At 40.3% G+C, this 16854-nt stretch overlaps 1 protein-coding gene across 15 annotated transcripts in view; it reads left to right on the forward strand.

The window, feature by feature from the left end:
- Window positions 1-16854, forward strand: part of GTF2I (general transcription factor IIi) — a 57000-nt gene that overhangs the window by 8604 nt on the left and 31542 nt on the right. For 6 of the 15 annotated variants that reach the window (XM_028708589.2, XM_077919620.1, XM_028708583.2 and 3 more), the window contains 11 exons: window positions 2085-2188; window positions 2420-2558; window positions 3339-3473; window positions 4558-4741; window positions 5396-5424; window positions 6445-6493; window positions 7345-7388; window positions 8672-8737; window positions 12204-12263; window positions 13099-13155; window positions 16559-16621. In XM_028708589.2, the coding sequence (XP_028564422.2) occupies window positions 2085-2188; window positions 2420-2558; window positions 3339-3473; window positions 4558-4741; window positions 5396-5424; window positions 6445-6493; window positions 7345-7388; window positions 8672-8737; window positions 12204-12263; window positions 13099-13155; window positions 16559-16621 (930 nt within the window). Of the gene's footprint in view, window positions 1-2084; window positions 2189-2419; window positions 2559-3338; window positions 3474-4557; window positions 4742-5395; window positions 5425-6444; window positions 6494-7344; window positions 7389-8671; window positions 8738-12203; window positions 12264-13098; window positions 13156-13411; window positions 15060-16558; window positions 16622-16854 lie in introns of all 15 variants that reach the window. The other 9 variants (XM_077919622.1, XM_028708594.2, XR_003703962.2 and 6 more) reach the window with 8 other exon arrangements.

Below are 16854 nucleotides of genomic sequence, written 5' to 3' on the forward strand. Positions count from 1 at the left end.
GATTGGGTGGGTTACATAGCAGGACCTTTTCTGTGGCGGAACCAGCTGACAGATCTGCTTGGTGCTCTACCAGTGAGCTATTGCCTTTCAGTGTAGCCATGAGTTCTGCAAATCCTTTAAAAAAATGAACTCTAATTAATGATCTTTGCTGATCATTATTATCTTTACATCCTTATTGCTATATAAGACTGCATTTGATAGTGACAGTTGAGCCATGAAATAGGTCAGGATTTGAAAAACTTAATTCTTTTTATAAAAAAAGTTTGCATAAAATAAGTCCTTAAGATGGAGGCGGGAGGGAGTTGTGAGCTTCTCCTTGGGCATTTGGAGGTTCTCATATATGCCCAGATTTAAGAGTGCACAGTGTCCAATCATATTTGTGTAAATAAAGTGCAGGAGAATGCTGCTAGGGTTGAATGATGCAGAAGGGAGAGAGCCCATGTTTATTTTTGTATATTTTTATTCTGCCCTTACTCCAAATAAATCTGAGCAAGGTGCATGGATTTCTTCCCCCTGCTCATGTTATCCTCTCAGCAGACTGTATGATAGGTTAGGCTGATGTTAAATTCTCGAGAATAATCTTTTGGAGAATATTCTCGATTAATGAGAATATTAGAGAATTTTCATTTAAAATAAGAGAATATTCATGCATGGAAAATTATATTATTAGTTAATATACATGTTTATTCATGAGTAAACTTGTTCAGATGGCAACCAAAAACTGTAGAGATACCGTATTTTTCACCCTATAGGACGCACTTTCCCCCCTCCAAAAATGAAGGGGAAATGTGTGTGCGTCCTATGGGGCGAATGCAGGCTTTCGCTGAAGCCTGGAAAGCGAGAGGGGTCGGTGCGCACCGACCCCTCTCGCTCTCCATGCTTCAGGAGAGCCGCAGCACCAGCCCCACAAGGTCAGGGGACAGCGGGGAGGCGGAACGCCGCCATCCCGCTGTCTCCCGATGTGGCTTGGAGGCTGACGGGGAGACGCGTGCTTCTCCCCACCGCCAGCCCCGCAAGCTCCGGGAACAGCTGGGAGGTGCAGCGCTTCTCCCCGCTGCCTGCCCCGCAAGCTCCGGGGACAGCTGGGAGGCGCAGCGCGTCTTCCCGCTGTCCCCGGACCTGGTCTGCAGGCGGGCAGCGGGGAGAAGAGCGCTTCTCCCTGCTGCCGGCCCCACAAGCGCCTGGGGGGGGGGAAATAATTTTTTTCCCTTTATTTCCCCCCAAAAAACCCTGGTGCGTCCTATGGGCTGGTGCGTCCTATGGGGCGAAAAATACGGTACTTTTATTCAATGGGGCAATGCAGTGAATTCACATTCATTGAAATTTTTTTGTAGCAAATTTGAAATTGAAAATTCAATGTGAATTACTCACGTTAATCACTAAGCCTGCCACTAACCAAATATTTACCATCAATTTTGAATTCGAATTATGTTGTGTATGCATGAAATGTAGCTTTTAAAGTAAAAGGAATATTAAAAAACCTCAGGTCAACTACATGAGTACATTCTTTAATAAGCATATCTACATGGTATAGTGTTTTCAGTGCAACGCTAATAAAATCAATATAAAATTTAAAATAAATGCTATTATTTCCAGAAAATAAAACATAAATAATCAGTAAAGACAAGTTACACAACATCAGAAATGCAAATTACTATCTCACATTTCAGAACTGCTAATGGTGAATGACACAATGCCCAGTAATGTAACTGGATCAAAAACATCATTATTCATTACTTACACTGGCATTATCACAGCTTAACTTACTATTTACTAGATTTGTAAAACTGGCTCTTACATTACAGTTTGTGGAGAATATTCTCCTGGAGAATTTTCTAGCAGAGAGATGTGAAGGGTGTTCTGGCAAATGCAAGATATCAGGGCAGGGGGAAAGGGAGCATCTTCACCTTCTACAGCCATCCCATAGTGAGCAGTTGAGAAATCTGGTTGCTCAGTAGTTTTGGTTATCAGTTATTGCTCTTGACTTTGTATTCCACACTATGCAAAGGGGGTAAATAATTCATTATGTGTATGCCTACTCTATAATTTGGATTCACTGTGTTCTTTTCTCATTTTTTTCATAGCAAAAATGGCTCAAGCGGCTATGGCAGCAGCATCTAGCCATGAAGAGGATTCATCTGAAAGCAGAATGGTTGTTACGTTTCTCATGTCAGCCCTTGAGTCAATGGTATGATGATACTGGTATTTACTGTAATGTATCTTCTGGCTGCAACCTTTCTTTAGGTATCTTCATGCATGCCTGGTCATCTGATTGTTATTTTATCTTGCAAGTGGTAGAAGGTGTAAGTCGACAGTCTTTCAAACCCGTCTTCCTCGTCTTTTTAAATAATTAAATAATTATGATACAGCTGTGCCACTTGTTACTGCAATTGTAAGCAGCAACTTTTCCCTTTTACAGTGCAAGGAGCTTGCCAAGTCTAAGGCGGAAGTTGCCTGCATTGCCGTGTATGAAACAGATGTGTTTGTGGTGGGGACTGAGAGAGGAAGAGCCTTCGTTAACACAAGAAAAGATTTTCAAAAGGATTTTGTAAAGTACTGTAAGTTTAAATTGCAGTTTTTTCTCAAACCATTTAAGTGTCTCCTTTGGGAAAAGCGTAACCCTACACAGATTTGGAGTGGAGTGCTGATGATGGTTGGATGGTGTCTTGTATGCCACCTCTGGCAACTCCTGCATCCAAGCTGGTGCCAAATGTATTACTTGACTTTCCTTTGGGCCACACCAATGGAACTCCCCCCCCCCCCAAAAAAGTTTTTTTAAACCCCTAAAAATGGGGCTTTTCTCCTCCCTAAGAAAAAGCTCAACAGCTGTGAGCTGACCCCCCCAAAACGTGGCTTTTCTCCTTGAAAAAGCTCAACAACTTTGAGCTGAAACCCCCCCCCCCAAATGGGGGTAGATCACTGCCAGTTTTTAATTCTGAAAGTAGATCGCAGTCTCTTGAGAGTTGGCCACCCCAATGTATTTGAAATGACTACAAAATAGAAAAACGACTGCACAGTTCATGAAGACAGCAACAGTTAATGCAAATCAAGGTTTTGGGGCATCATTTGCTTCATATAAACATCTGTGTATACCACAAAAATCCAATACCATTCCAGAATAATGCATATTTGTGCAGCTGCCCAAAAAGGAATGTAGAGAAAGCTAGGCACACTATCTTAGAGGGAATTCAATGTTGGTGCAACAGTTGACAAGACTGTCCTCTGCATGGTCTTCTGCTGTATTGAAATATCTTAACTTGTGGTTAGGCCCATATATTGTTGCATTTTAGCATTCGAAAGGTGACTTGGTTTTAGATTTCATACTTTCTGTTTTGCAGGTGTTAATGAAGAGGCAAAGGCTGCAGAACTACAGAAAATAAAGTCAACATCCCTAGATAATAGGATGACTGTGGATATTGTGGAAATGGAAGCCCTCAGGAAATCGGTGGAGGATTATTTCTGCATCTGTTATGGTAAATATTTTTATTTCATTTAGAATAATGGTATAAGCTTTAGCTTATAAATGTTGAAGCTGCTATAAAGAGGGTTAAAGCTGGTTTGTGGATCCTCTTCCACTCCTGGTTCTAGGGGTTCAGGGGAGAAGAAAACAAATATTGAGTGGAAAGTTGTCAAAATTGTGATGTCCTTATTCCTGAGCTGGGATGCAAATGGGTCTCTTCTTGAGGAAGGCAATAAGCCCACGAAGATGCTGAATCCTACCTTGTTGGATAGGCATTTCCACCCATTTCATAGACGCGAAACTAGTCTTAGGTAAATAAACCCATAGCTGCTTTATTCCTTTAGGAACGGGATAGTAATAGCAGTTTTGTAAAGCACTATGGAAATAAAATGCACTGTGTGTGTGAGAAGCAGCACTTCACACAAGTTTGCTCTTGTTCAAGTTTTCTTGTTCAAATTTCTTGCGTAAGATGTCACCATGCTAGCGTCCATTACTGTGTCTTGCAGTTGTAGGTAGTATTTTCCACTGAAGAACATTGTTACAGTAAGGACTAGTGTAGCTAATGTGGTGATGACCTGTGTTGGAGGACTGAAATATTCAGAAAGGCTTCATTTACTGAGGCCATGGGGTGTTAATTGTTTTCAGTGTCTATATCCAGAAGTTCTCTCTTGGCTAATGTAGGACCAGTAAGTCTGACATGTTGTGGTTGTAAGAATTGAAATGCTTAGCAAATATTAATATTTCACAGTTTATAGACAGGTTCTAAAAAGTTCTCTTTTTTCTAATAATTCATCATCATTGTCCATCATCATCAACCTACATTCAGTTACTGTTAAAGTCAGATTGTTGCTACAAGGTCCCAGTTTTGTGAAAATTATGAAGGAAGCACTCCTGCCCTCCTTTTTTCCTGATTCAGGAGTATCATCTATTACAGACATATTTTGCTTGGAGAAATGATTTTGAGCTTACAAGACTGAGGCAAAAAAATGGGTGGAGGAGGCGAAAGACAAAGGAAGAATGGATGTTGCTGTGCAAGAAGGGGCATAATTGCCATAGTTTTGGTATCTTATTGATAAAGATTGCTTTCCTCCATCCAGGCAAAGCTTTAGGAAAGTCAACTGTAGTTCCTGTGCCGTACGATAAGATTCAGAGGGATCCATCTGCTGTGATGGTGCATGGTCTCCCAGAAGGACTTGCATTTAAGCATCCCACCAACTATGATGTTACAACACTGAAGTGGATTCTGGAAAACAAATCTGGGATCTCATTTGTCATCAAAAGGTGTGCTAGCACCTCCTTTTCTTGGAGCAGTTTGTTCAGTTAAATTATAATTGTGTATAAATCTTTCTGTATATCCTTAAGTTTATCTATAATTATTTTGGAAGTGGGTGGTATTTAGTGGAGCAGTGTTGCTGCTGAGTTGTGAACTTGAAAATCTCTCATTCAGACCTTTCCTTTGCTATGCCATTATTATTATTATTATTATTATTATTATTATTATTATTATTATTATTATTTCAATTTTTATACTGCCTTATACCCAGAAGTCTCAGGGCAGTTCATCTGTTGTCTGAAATGGACATAATAACACTGAGCTATTTTGCAGGGTGGCAGTAAGGATTGCATATACAGTTTTACCTCCGCTTACGTATCCCTCCACTTACGTAAACTTTGGGATATGTAAGCGGCAAACCCGGAAGTGTATTTCCAGGTTATTGCCACACGTGCTTGCGCAAAAGCGCTCTACCGCTGCGCATGTGTGCGCAGAAGCGGTCCCTCTGGTTGTGGAAACCTTGGGATCTGATCGGAGCTCTGGAACAGATCCCGTCCGCAACTGGAGGTACCACTGTATACAAAATGCTTTGAATACTTTTAAATGCTAGTAGCTCTTTTTAGCTGTGCTTTTAAAATAACAGAACACTTTCTTTTTAATAGGCCCTTCCTTGAGCCAAAGAAACATCTAGGTGAGTAGACACTTGTCTGATCTAAATAATTTCATTTGATACAATGGCCCAATTTGCACATTTTGGCAAGCCAGGGTGTGACTAACCCTTTCTGTACTGAGGGCTACGTTGACGCATGACCAATCTTCCAAGGATTGCATCATAAAAGTGGGTGGGGCCAAAGGGTACAATTTGGCATGGCCATTTTCTTGTTATTGGGGAGGACAAATTTGCTGTGTGTCTGTCTCATTCTCACAAACCATTTAACACCACAGATCGTAGCAGGGGACCTGCAGGAGTGGTCAGTTTAAAAATGTTATTTTTAAAATATTTGGGGAGGGCAGTCACAGACCCCTTTTGCTTGCACAGCCAGTCACTGCTTGTCAAATCTGGCTTTTTTAGATTAAGGTTAGGTAGAGATCAATCTGTTAATTGATCTGACCAGCAAGCCAGCCTAACTCAGAAGCCTATATAGGCATCAACAGGTATTTTCTGAATCACTCTGGCCTGTTACTGTTAGAGGCTTTCTTTGCTGGTGTGACTGACTTTTCTCTTTCTCTCTCTGTAGTTTGCAGGGCCTGGCTGAATTTTTGTGAGACCTTTGGGTCCCAGATTCAGGACCTGCTGTGACCTTGAGTTCTGATACTGGTGTTATGCCACTAGTAGTATTAATCTTTCGGGGGGGGGGGGAGTATTTTCAACCAGTTCCTATTGTTATTGATGATAACTTTATGTACATATCAAGTGGCATTACTGCCTGCTCACTTGTTCTTCTGGTTGTGTATACACAGCCAGTGAGGGGAAAACACATCACAGATGCTATTCCTTTACACAACCAAATGCTTCTGGTGCTGTGATTTGATGCATTTTAGTTTTGTACCTTGTGCTTAGATTCTTTGGGATGAAGGGTAGGCTAAAAGTAGCTTGAAATAAGTGAAAATGTGGAGTCCAAGTGATATTATTTTAACCTTACTCTAGAATTATATAATTGGGTGTGAAATATAAGCACCACATTAACAGATAACATTTTATTCCTTGCAGGACCTCGCATGACAGATTCCTCACACACAGTAACATCCCCAGGTGGAAGGTAGAATATCTTCTGTGCTTTTCTGTGGTTGTTTCTCTTTTTCAACAGCTTTTCTCCTGTTGGTGCAAAAAATAAATAAATTCAGAAAGCACGTCTTTCAACCACAAAATACGGTTTTGAATATTCGTCTTTCATTTAAAATACTCATTTCCCCATCATCGTAGTTTGCCAGGCTGCTGACAGCATCCTTTGTAAGCACACTGAGATATTTTTTAAAATACTAAAATACAAGAAATCAGTCTTATCATCAGGATCAATCTTGTTAAAAGCCTAAGAGTATTTGGTGCCAAAAGGCCACCTGAGTTGATTCCAGACAAAAATATGTGTGCTGACCTTCTCATCCATCCAGTTGTCTGTCTTGGCTGATGGGAACCTTTTGACATTTGTAAGAACCACACCTGCCATTTCAAACCAGAATAGAAGTTTCCAGCCCTTGTAGTTGTGAGGAAAAATGTGAAAACAGCCCAGTGTATCTACTAGTCCTAGGAGCCGAACGTAAAATGTTCCGTGGTTTTTTATTTATTTCACCTCCATGTTGCATAGCTCTGGTATAAACACAGGTATGGGATAAATCATTTGACACGTCTACATCGCTTCCAGGCCAACAGAGAAGGGCAAGAGTTTAATAAGAAAGCACCTGCTTTATATGCAGAAGGTTCAAATAGGGAGAGCATCTTCATTTAAATGGCTGTTGGGTACAAGGGCTGGAAAGGACCCTTCCTGACACCCTGGGCAGCTACTGCCAGTTACATGGGCCAGTGGTTTAACTCAGTTAAAGACCGATCCATAGGATTTTTTGTTATTGCACTCATTGTTTGCATTAACATACTCTTTCTCATGCATTCATCTAGCTGCCCTGCCATCCAGGTGAAGACTGAGCCCAGTGAAGATTCTGGTATGTATCTCTTACTTCCTTGTTAATATTTGTCTCTTGAGCAATAGGGGATTGTGGTATATATACATCACTTAATATACATATTTAGGTTATTATTATTTCATGGTAATATGGAAGTTAGAACTTAGTGAACTTGCCCTGTGATTTCTCCCCTGGCCTTATGCATCCCACTTAAAGACTCATTCCACTTGAATGATCCCATCAGCATTTGAATGCACAGTGGAACCTTGGTTCTTGAATGGCTTAGCTCCCAAACAAATCAGCTCCCGAAAGCCGCAAACCTGGAAGGAAGCGTTCTGGTTTGTGAATGTTTCTTTGGAAGCCAAACCTCCTACGTGGCTTCCGCTTGAGTGCAGGAAGCTCCTGCAGCCAATCAGAAGCTGCGCCTTGGTTTTCAAATTGTTTCGGGAGTCGAATGGACTCCTGGAACAGATTAAGTTCAAGAAACAAGGTACCACTGTATGTGGTTAGTGGATCTCGGTAAACATAACATGACTGCGTGTAGTATATCTGATTACTTACATACATACATACTTAGTAGATTTCAGGGCAGTCCACAGCATAAAAATACAAGGATATAGCATATCTAATTAGAAAGGAACTGTCTCTCTGCTCTAGTATAATATGCAAAGGAACCACTGATAATTGGGTGCTTTTAAAAATATGTGGTCTGGCTTTGCATGGTAGCAATGGGGAGTATTGCTGCATGGGGAATTTCCATTGGATTGGGGGACTTGGTGGACAAGGCCTTACTCCAGGTAAGGCCTTGTCCACCAAGTACCCAAATCCAGTGGAAATTATTACCATCCCTAATAGACCTGCTTGTGGGCTTCCAGAGATTCCCAGTAAGCTGCTGTTGGGGGAAGGGGGGAATGGAAAGGATGTGCACAAGTTGATTCAATCCACAACTCCTAGTTGTATTGAATGAACTTGTATGCACTCATAACTCTGCCATTGTTTCTTAACGTGAGGATGCCTGCCATGGTTGGAAACTAAACACCAGACAAAATGGGTCTTTATTTGATGAAGCAGGACAACTCTTGTTGTTTTCTTTAGTCTTTCTTTCTTCAGCCTTGTAGCAGTACTTTTATCTACCCCACAGTTGCATAGCTATTAATAATGGACATGGGGCACAAGAAACCTGGAATCCCTCACACTGTAACAAGCTTTCGCTCAAAATGTTTTCGTTTTCTTGACACTTCATAAGGTTTTTTTTTTGTTTTTGTTTTTTGCTTTGGAAGCCTAATTGCCAATGTAAATGGCTGACACTTGTTCTTCTTCAGGGCTTGAGATGGTAACAGTTAAAGAAGAATCTGAGGATCCCGACTATTATCAGTTTAACATTCCAGGTAACATTGAGTGTAAGACTTTTACTGTGCAGGCTAAAATCATGAATGTTAAAATATACTGGTGGAAAGGCAAGTGAAAGTGGAGGCTATTGGAGAAGACAGAAAAATCAGAAAGGGCCCTGGTTCTAATGTGAACTTAAATTATTTGAGGCAGGGTTTTCCTTTGGTCAGGGCATTCTTATGCATGGCTCCTGCTCTTTTTTCCTGCTGCTTTTGGTCCTTGTTCTGCCATTGTCTGTGCCTTTCCCTCCCTTGTTCTCTCTCTCCCTCTCTCTCTCTCTCCTTCCATCATCTCTCAAGGCCTTGGCAAACGTTTTCTAGGTATTGGAAGAAATTAAATAATTTATATAGGTCTGTACAATAAGTGTCTTATCAGTATCCTAACCTGTATTACAGGTAAACAAGCTTGGATTTCAGTGTTGCAAATGGGTACTTTTGAGGGAGGGGAGGGTGTGCAGTTGTTCACTTGCCTTGATATTTCAGGCTACGGAAGATTATTCTTATTCTCCATGAGTGCTTATATTTATGACAACTCTGTCAATGGTTCATCACACTGAATACTGACTATTGTTACAAAGAATGAAATTAACCTGTATACTGGCCCATTTTGTGTTGAAGGCTTTAAAAAAGTGGTTGTGTTAACATTGCCGGTGTTATGAGGTACAAAAAAGCAAAACAGCCACAATCAGTACTTCTAAATATCTTTTCTTTTAGCAAGGCATTGTCAGATATATATTTCATGTAAACCCTGTGCACATAGTTCATGTGTATGGTTTAATAGAAATGGTCTAGCTTGCTTTACTACTAAAGACTAGTGGAATGTGCATATTTTTTCCCTGTCACTATATGCAAATTTCCTGAAAAGTCTCTTTCATAGTCCAAGCTTACTGTTAAGTAGGTTTCTTATTGATCCTAGGCTCTAACAAATGTTGTATGTGTTCCAGGACTATGGTCTAAAGGCACATGATGTTATGATCTTACTTGTGCTAAGCAAGTCTCCATTTGGGGATTGCCTTAATGGGAGACTGGAAGCCCTACGTACACCACTTTGAATTCTGTCATTAAATAAAATTGGGCAATAATATAATGAAACGGTCCCCTTCCCAATTCACATTTGTCTTCTAGCTGCCATTACTAAAAGAAACAAAAACCTTCAATATTTCTTTTTCTGTTGGCTTATTGGTAGTGCAGAAGGAAAACTAATAATGATTTTGGGATTTAACTTGAAATGGTGAATGGAATATGGTCAGCCCCGCAACCTACTTCTTGTGAGCTCCTTTGTAACTTCACTTTCCCCGTTTTAATGGCCCATTTGTGACACCTGCTGTCCAGGGAGATGGATTTTGAGAATAGCATGATTAACTGGATACTAGTTTAATGTCGCCTAGTGACCCGTCGCCTAGTGCTGGCATCACAAGTCAATGAAACACAGCGGATCGGTGCCAGAAAGTTGAATGCCGTTGCTCTTACAGATTAGTGGCATAGAAATTTGAATATAGAGGATGTGGCAGTGCTCAGATTTTCCTTGCAGAGCCAGCTGTGGCTCCGTTTCTGCAACCAAGAGATCACTGGACTTGCAAAGCCTTCCTCAGCGTTGGCTCCTCTCCCCTGCCACATCTTGTTGATACCACATTCTCTAGCTTGTTGGAAAAGAGCAGAGTACTGTAGTGTTGTCCCTACTGAATCTCCTTTGAAGCTTTTAATTCTGGTGCACGCAGTTGTGATAATCCTGCCTGTCTCTTTCCAGCTAGGGCAGGTGTTGTGTGCTACAAGGCTTTATTGTCTTTGTGTGTTCTCTCTCTTTTGGCTTTAAAAGATAGTAGAAAGGGAGGGGTCAGTACTTTGCAAGAGTTATTCTGACATGACTATTATTTTTCCTTATTAAAAAGGAATATGTAAAGGAGTCTTTTATGGGCAAGGAATTCAAAATTGTTTAAACCCCATAATATGAAGGCCACTTTCACCCAATTCTACAGATGTAAGAGCCTTGTGAGTGTTCTCTTGATCCTTTAATGCTTCAGTGGAGAAAAAGAGAAGAGTCATGATCCCTTGCTTTTTTTTTTTTAACCAGATGTTATTTTCCTATTTAACTCTCTTCTTTCTCTGAATTGGTTCAATTGAGAGTTTATAAGCTTTTTAGATAAGCTTCTGATATGTCCCAATTATTAGTTAGAATAATTCAGAATATTTATTATTCACTGTATTTTTATCCCACTTTCCAGACACATGTTGTCTCTCAAAGTGGTTCACATCAATAATAATAATAAAAAAGACAGGCCTTGCCATCAGGCTTGTAATCTGAGAAGACAAAGACTCTCAAGGTTGGGGGAGCTGCCTTTGACGGCTTTCTGACTGGCAGAAACTTAGCAGGTGCAGAAATAGATTGAGATGGCTCTGGACCAACAGCACAGCAGAAAAATATCCCTTATTCTGTTAATGTGCAAGGGTTTGTGCATGCAGAGAGAAAAAACAAGAAAGGGTTAAGTTAGGTGTGCTGGTTAATTTTGGGTCTTTTTGCTCTGCACCTGCAACTAGTTAAGCATGTGAGAGTGAGTCAGCAAACTTGAGAGTGGGACTGCAATGCTGGCAGTGTTGGAGCATGTTGCTGCCTTGTGCTTCTTAAGGCGTTTGCTTTCTTTGTTGATGAGATTTGTTAGGGGTCTGTGAGTTGGTTGAAGATGTAAAGCACTGTTGGTAAATACAGAAAATGGAGGGTGCGTAAATCATAGTTTTTTGCTTAAGATTGTTTTCAGAAAAAAGTGTATGCTCTGTTTTCTCAGTGTTGGTCTGTTTGGTAGGGACAGATTCTGGGGGAATGCCATTATGTGGCCTTCCTGCTGCACCATAACTGGTTGCTACTTTAATGGATGGGACAGTGATAAGACAGGAAATTGAGAACTGAAGTTTTGTGTTGGCTGGATTTGTAAACTGATGAACTGGAAGAATCGTGTGCTTCGCTTGATAGAAAATGGAGGGTTTTGAAGGGATAGGTGGGACTTGGCAAAAAGGGAATATTTGAGACTCACTTTGGCTCAGTTCACATACCATACCAAACCATCGAAGCTTAATTGGTTTGCTTTGATGTCTGGTGAACACTGACTTGTGAGCAGCTATCAAACCCAAATCAAAAGCTGTAATTTGAAGTGGGCTGAAAAGTCATTGTTTTTGCTACTATGCTTTGGAGTGATGAATTGTTCGACCATAGTATGTTGCTCCATCTCCAGGCAAGCTGCCCTAAACTGCGGCTTGCCTTAGTGTTAACTAAAGCCATGTTTTGGCGGATGTGCGAATTGAGTTGCTGCTTGTTTCACAACAAAGAGCTAGATGACCCTTGGAATGCTGTAATTATATGAAACAATTCCTATTTTGTTTCTACGGTTTCTTTATTCAGCTGAGCATGCTCTTGTAGTGGGACGGGAAAATCTTGGGAAGTGATTTTTTTTATGGCTGTCTTTGTTTATCAAAGCAGGTCCTTCAGAAACTTCGGCGATTGATGAGAAAATCGCCATGGCAAAGTCTTACACAGGTATAGCAAATCACTTGTTCATCATCACAGTGCTATTTCTCACAACAGCATTGATACCTCAGTAGCCATGTTCTGCCTGCCAACAGTACTGTTCTCCAATATTGGTTTCAATAAATGGCTTGATTTCCCCTCCTTCGTTTCGTGAAAGAGAGCTGTAATTCTACTTTGACCCTAGTCTTGTTTGACTTTCATTCAGGGGACTTTTGTCTACCCAGAAATACTGTGAATTTACTGTTGTTGGGCATTCAGACCCTGTAAGCTTATGTTTTCTATGGAAAATACAGAAAGGCCTTTCTATTCCTATTAAAATGAAATCTCAGATAAAAATTGTGTCAAATAACATTTTGATCGGACTTATTTTGCCACATTTTCCATGAAATGTTGTTGTTGTTGAGTCAGGAAGGAGAACAGTTATGAATTATAAAGGAAAAGTATTGAAGGCTTTATGGCAGAACTTGGAAGAATTTTGTTCCAGGTTCATATTTATGCGCCCCCCACATGTTTTCAAACGTTGTGCTATCCAAATTGTGTCTGTGTTTTCAGCAAGGCTCTTCTGAACTATAGATGGCCTAATTGTGTTTGCCTTTTGCGAGGAGCGCACTCTGCCAAAAAAACCTTTGGTTTTATGTGAAAGAAAATGGGAGCAGAGATTGATTGACTGTCGACACAGACTCTTTTTTGACATGATCCTGCTTGAGATGATGGTGCGATATGGGCCAGGGTTCACTGGTCCATAAAATCTCTACTCCGTTCCTTCGGATACTAATTCTGAAATTTCAAGTGTTGACTAGTGCCCTCCTTATTCTTATGATGGTGTGTTTATATTTGTCTAAAGGAAGCAACCAGGGTTCCGATTGCAGTGAAGGAACAGATGTGGAATTGCCAGTAGAAGGTTAGAGATATGTAAATTTAAAAAAAATAAAAAACTCTGGAAAGTTTTTTTAAAATAATAATAATAATTAAAAGAGCACTTAATGCAAACATGTCCATTGTGTTCGTGTCTTGCATTCTTTTTTCCATATTCTACATGGTTGTATTTTTATTTTCATCCCCTTGAATTGTGATCCTGCATGTTTATTGTGGACAACTATTGAGAAGCCTTTGCAAGATGACCCCCATCTCCTTCTCTTTCCTTCCACACCTTCCAGTGAGCTATAGAAGCTGTTGAAAAAAGAGCTAATAAAGTTAGCATCCTACTGCCTTCTTCATGACTGTGGTGGCTTTTGCTATATGTCACACTTTTCCTTAGGAGGTCTGAGTGAGTAACAGCATTACCCAATGTGATATGCTTGAAAGCATGAGGACAGCGTTTGTTTTTGAAAGTAAGACAGTGACTTAAAGCTCTAGACTTACAGTGACTTCGAATCTTGTGATTTCTAAGCCCATCTTTTGGTTACTTTTGAAGGGGCCCAATTATCTGGGGCTAGCAATGCAAGGTTTGGTGCAACAGAACATGCATTTGTTTACATCCCGAATATGTCAATGTGGGGTGAAAAACAGTGTGCAAAGCCCTTCAGTTCATGCTGCTCCTAGTTGGAATGTTTGTTGAGTAAGTTACCTGCCTCAAATCTTATGGAGATCCACTGCCTCCCTGAGAATGTGAATCTGTCCTTTCAAAAGGAAATGCTAAATACACTGTTGATTTGAATTACGTAGTTTTGGCAGAGCCACTCTAAACAGGCCTGAATATCAGCTCTGCCTGACCGCCAACAGTTCTGAATTACTTGGCCACAACTTCACCTCAGAAGAATATTCGACTATTTTTGAACTGTCATTGAATCAGCTCTGTACTGGGGTGTGGCTTTGTGAAGCCTGGATTTAGTGGATATATGGATGAGGTGGGAGTGCCTTTATTTCCTTGCAAAACACGAGGAAATTAAATTTCCAACTTATCAACTAGTTTCTAGCTCAACCTATCCTTACTGAACCTGGAAATACCACTGGAAGTGCTTTTCTTGTTGGAGTATGATGCCTCTGCTCAAACTAATGGTTCGTTCTGTTTTGTTTAATGTTATTTTAAAGTATTATGTGTTTCCTAATCACATTTTGGATAGCTGAAGACACTGCACTATTCCTTCCAGGGTTGTATGTTTTTTAAAAAAATGTTTTGCTGGACTCCGTCTGCAGACTTTTTTTTTTTTTTAACTTGCTCGGCATCTGCAAAGAAAAACTGCAGATTCAATATGCTTTAAAGAAGTGTTTCTGAAGTCTGTGAGAGATGGGCAGTTTAACTGGTGAAATGGAAACATTATAGAAAACCTTTTGATGGTATATGTGTCCTTAGAGACTGTTAAAGGAATCCGTGTCTTAAGGGATATAAGTAGAATGTTATTGTCGTCAAGGAGTTGGATCCAACAATGGTCTCCTCAGAGTAAGACTAACCTTGAATACAACTCACAAACCTTTCTCTTGTATGATCTCTTTTGTATCATGAATACATTTGGACATGTGTTATACATGTGGAGATTGCTTCCTTGCCAGCTTTTGACTCTTGACTTAACGACTTGATGTTATCAGTACAGATGATCCCATGGAAGAGAGATTTTTGGTCAACTGGATGGATTCATGCATTAGTATCTTCCACTGCACACTGTGGTTACTTAGAAAAGAAAATCCAAGTACAATCACTTCTATAAGAACTATGTTGTGTGAAGAAACTAAAGTAGCAAATTAACACATTGATTAGTGTATCACTAGTACAGAATTATTTCAGCACTTCAGAAGCTGGAATTGAAAGCTGGATGCAAATATCTCTGATGTGAACTACCCTACACCTATCAGAGAACTTTCTATAAGGTACATTGTGGTATAATTTCTGTAAAATGATGCTTAACTGAAGGCCAGTAGAATTAGATTTGATAGGGTAACTTGAAAAAATATCCTCTTAACACAGCCTTGCTAAAGTTCATAAACCTGTTTGCTAACCTGCCTGTCTATCTGCTTTACACATCCCTATTTTAATAATTTATATAAAATTTATGGTCTGAGAGAGAACTGGTTAGAAAGCTGTTTCACAAACTTCCTGTTAGGTTGCTGCAGGAGTGTCTTCCTATCCATGAGCAACCAGACAAGTGGCTGTCTCTGAACTTGTTCTTAGATACCTTGGAGTCAGCCAGCTATGCCTGCTCACAGAATTTTTCAGTATCTTCATTAGTTATGACCGTCTAGATCCATCTATTGGGCTAGTAGTGAAAGTGGTGTACTCAGTTATGTTGCCTGTAAACCCATCCAGAGGACAGCACTGGCAAATTGCTGCTATGGATCTCTCAAAATATCTTATCTTTTTGGGCTAATGAGCTTTTGAATCCAGTCCTCTTCCTGCTCCGTGTCATTTACTTTCAATTAACAGTTGAACCTTTTTTTTTCAAATTTGAGGAAGGATGTTTCAAAGGATGTGATGGAAACAGAGACCTGCATGAAGCTATTGCCAGAAGACTGATTTGTGCTTTTATTATGGGAATTCAGAAGTTGACAAAGCAACTTAACGTGTCGGTCAAACCAGTAGTATTGCAGCAGCGGAACTAGATTGCAGCTGCTGGTGGGGCTCAATACACTGGAACCTTCCGCTCCTGTCAGCAATTTCAAGTGTCTTAAGAGTTGTCCTTCTGGTTGCTCATGATTTGATGTGCTTCCTTACTTTGGCAATGGGGGCAAAAAGGCACTAAGAGCAGCATGTTTTAGGATGCACTCCACATTGGTGGTCCCACGCCAGCCAAAATTCCATTTACGTTGGCAGGAAATCCAACCTCTCACTGAGATACCGTCGCTTTGTGAAAAGTTGGTCGCTATAAACGTCTGGAGTTAACGTGAAAACAAGATGTTCCACTTGCTTATTTGGATCCATCTTGCCAATTGTAGGAGATATTCATTCCATCGATGAAAACTTTTGACTGCGTTTTATTACACAGCGTTTTACAAATACTATTTTATTGTAACATTTTCAATTTGTACACATATATATTGTTTTAATTGTATTGTGTGAAAGAAGAGAGACTTGTAAACATAGGATATCTTCAGCAATGAGTGAGAAAATGTTTGACAATGAAAAGATAAGTGAGCCTAGGAGAAGGCGACTCTCAGCAGCTGCTGCACCTGTAGCTTAGCACTTAGAAATCTCAATTTCCTTGGCAACATCCCATAGGACTTGAGTCTTGTGTTAAAGTATTTTGGCCTCTGTGTTTGTGAGTCTCTTATTCATGGTGCACCACACACTTGTTGATTCGCCATTCTGGAGTAAAACCGCTCTTCCAGTTCCTGCGCCGTTCAGACTTGGTTTTTTGTTCTGCTTTTTTCAGATTCTTCTCAACATGCCACTTCTGAAACAAGTGAGGATCCTGAAGTGGAAGTGACCATTGAAGGTTGGCCATTTTCTCAGCTAATACTATTTTGCTCACTTGTTTCAGAAGAATCTCAGTCATGTGGCGTTGTGCGCATCTCCTCTATATACCCCCCAAAAGCCTTTCTCGTACTGTAAGATAACATTTGCTGGGCAAGATAGACCTTAAATGATTGAAAACAAGTTGTCAACATTTTTAAAGGCGTCTCTTAGAGGTGTCTGTATTAAGAGTGCATGCGACAACAAACCAAATTA

This window comes from Podarcis muralis, chromosome 15 (genome assembly GCF_964188315.1).
Source record: "Podarcis muralis chromosome 15, rPodMur119.hap1.1, whole genome shotgun sequence".
Taxonomy (NCBI): Eukaryota; Metazoa; Chordata; class Lepidosauria; order Squamata; family Lacertidae; genus Podarcis; species Podarcis muralis.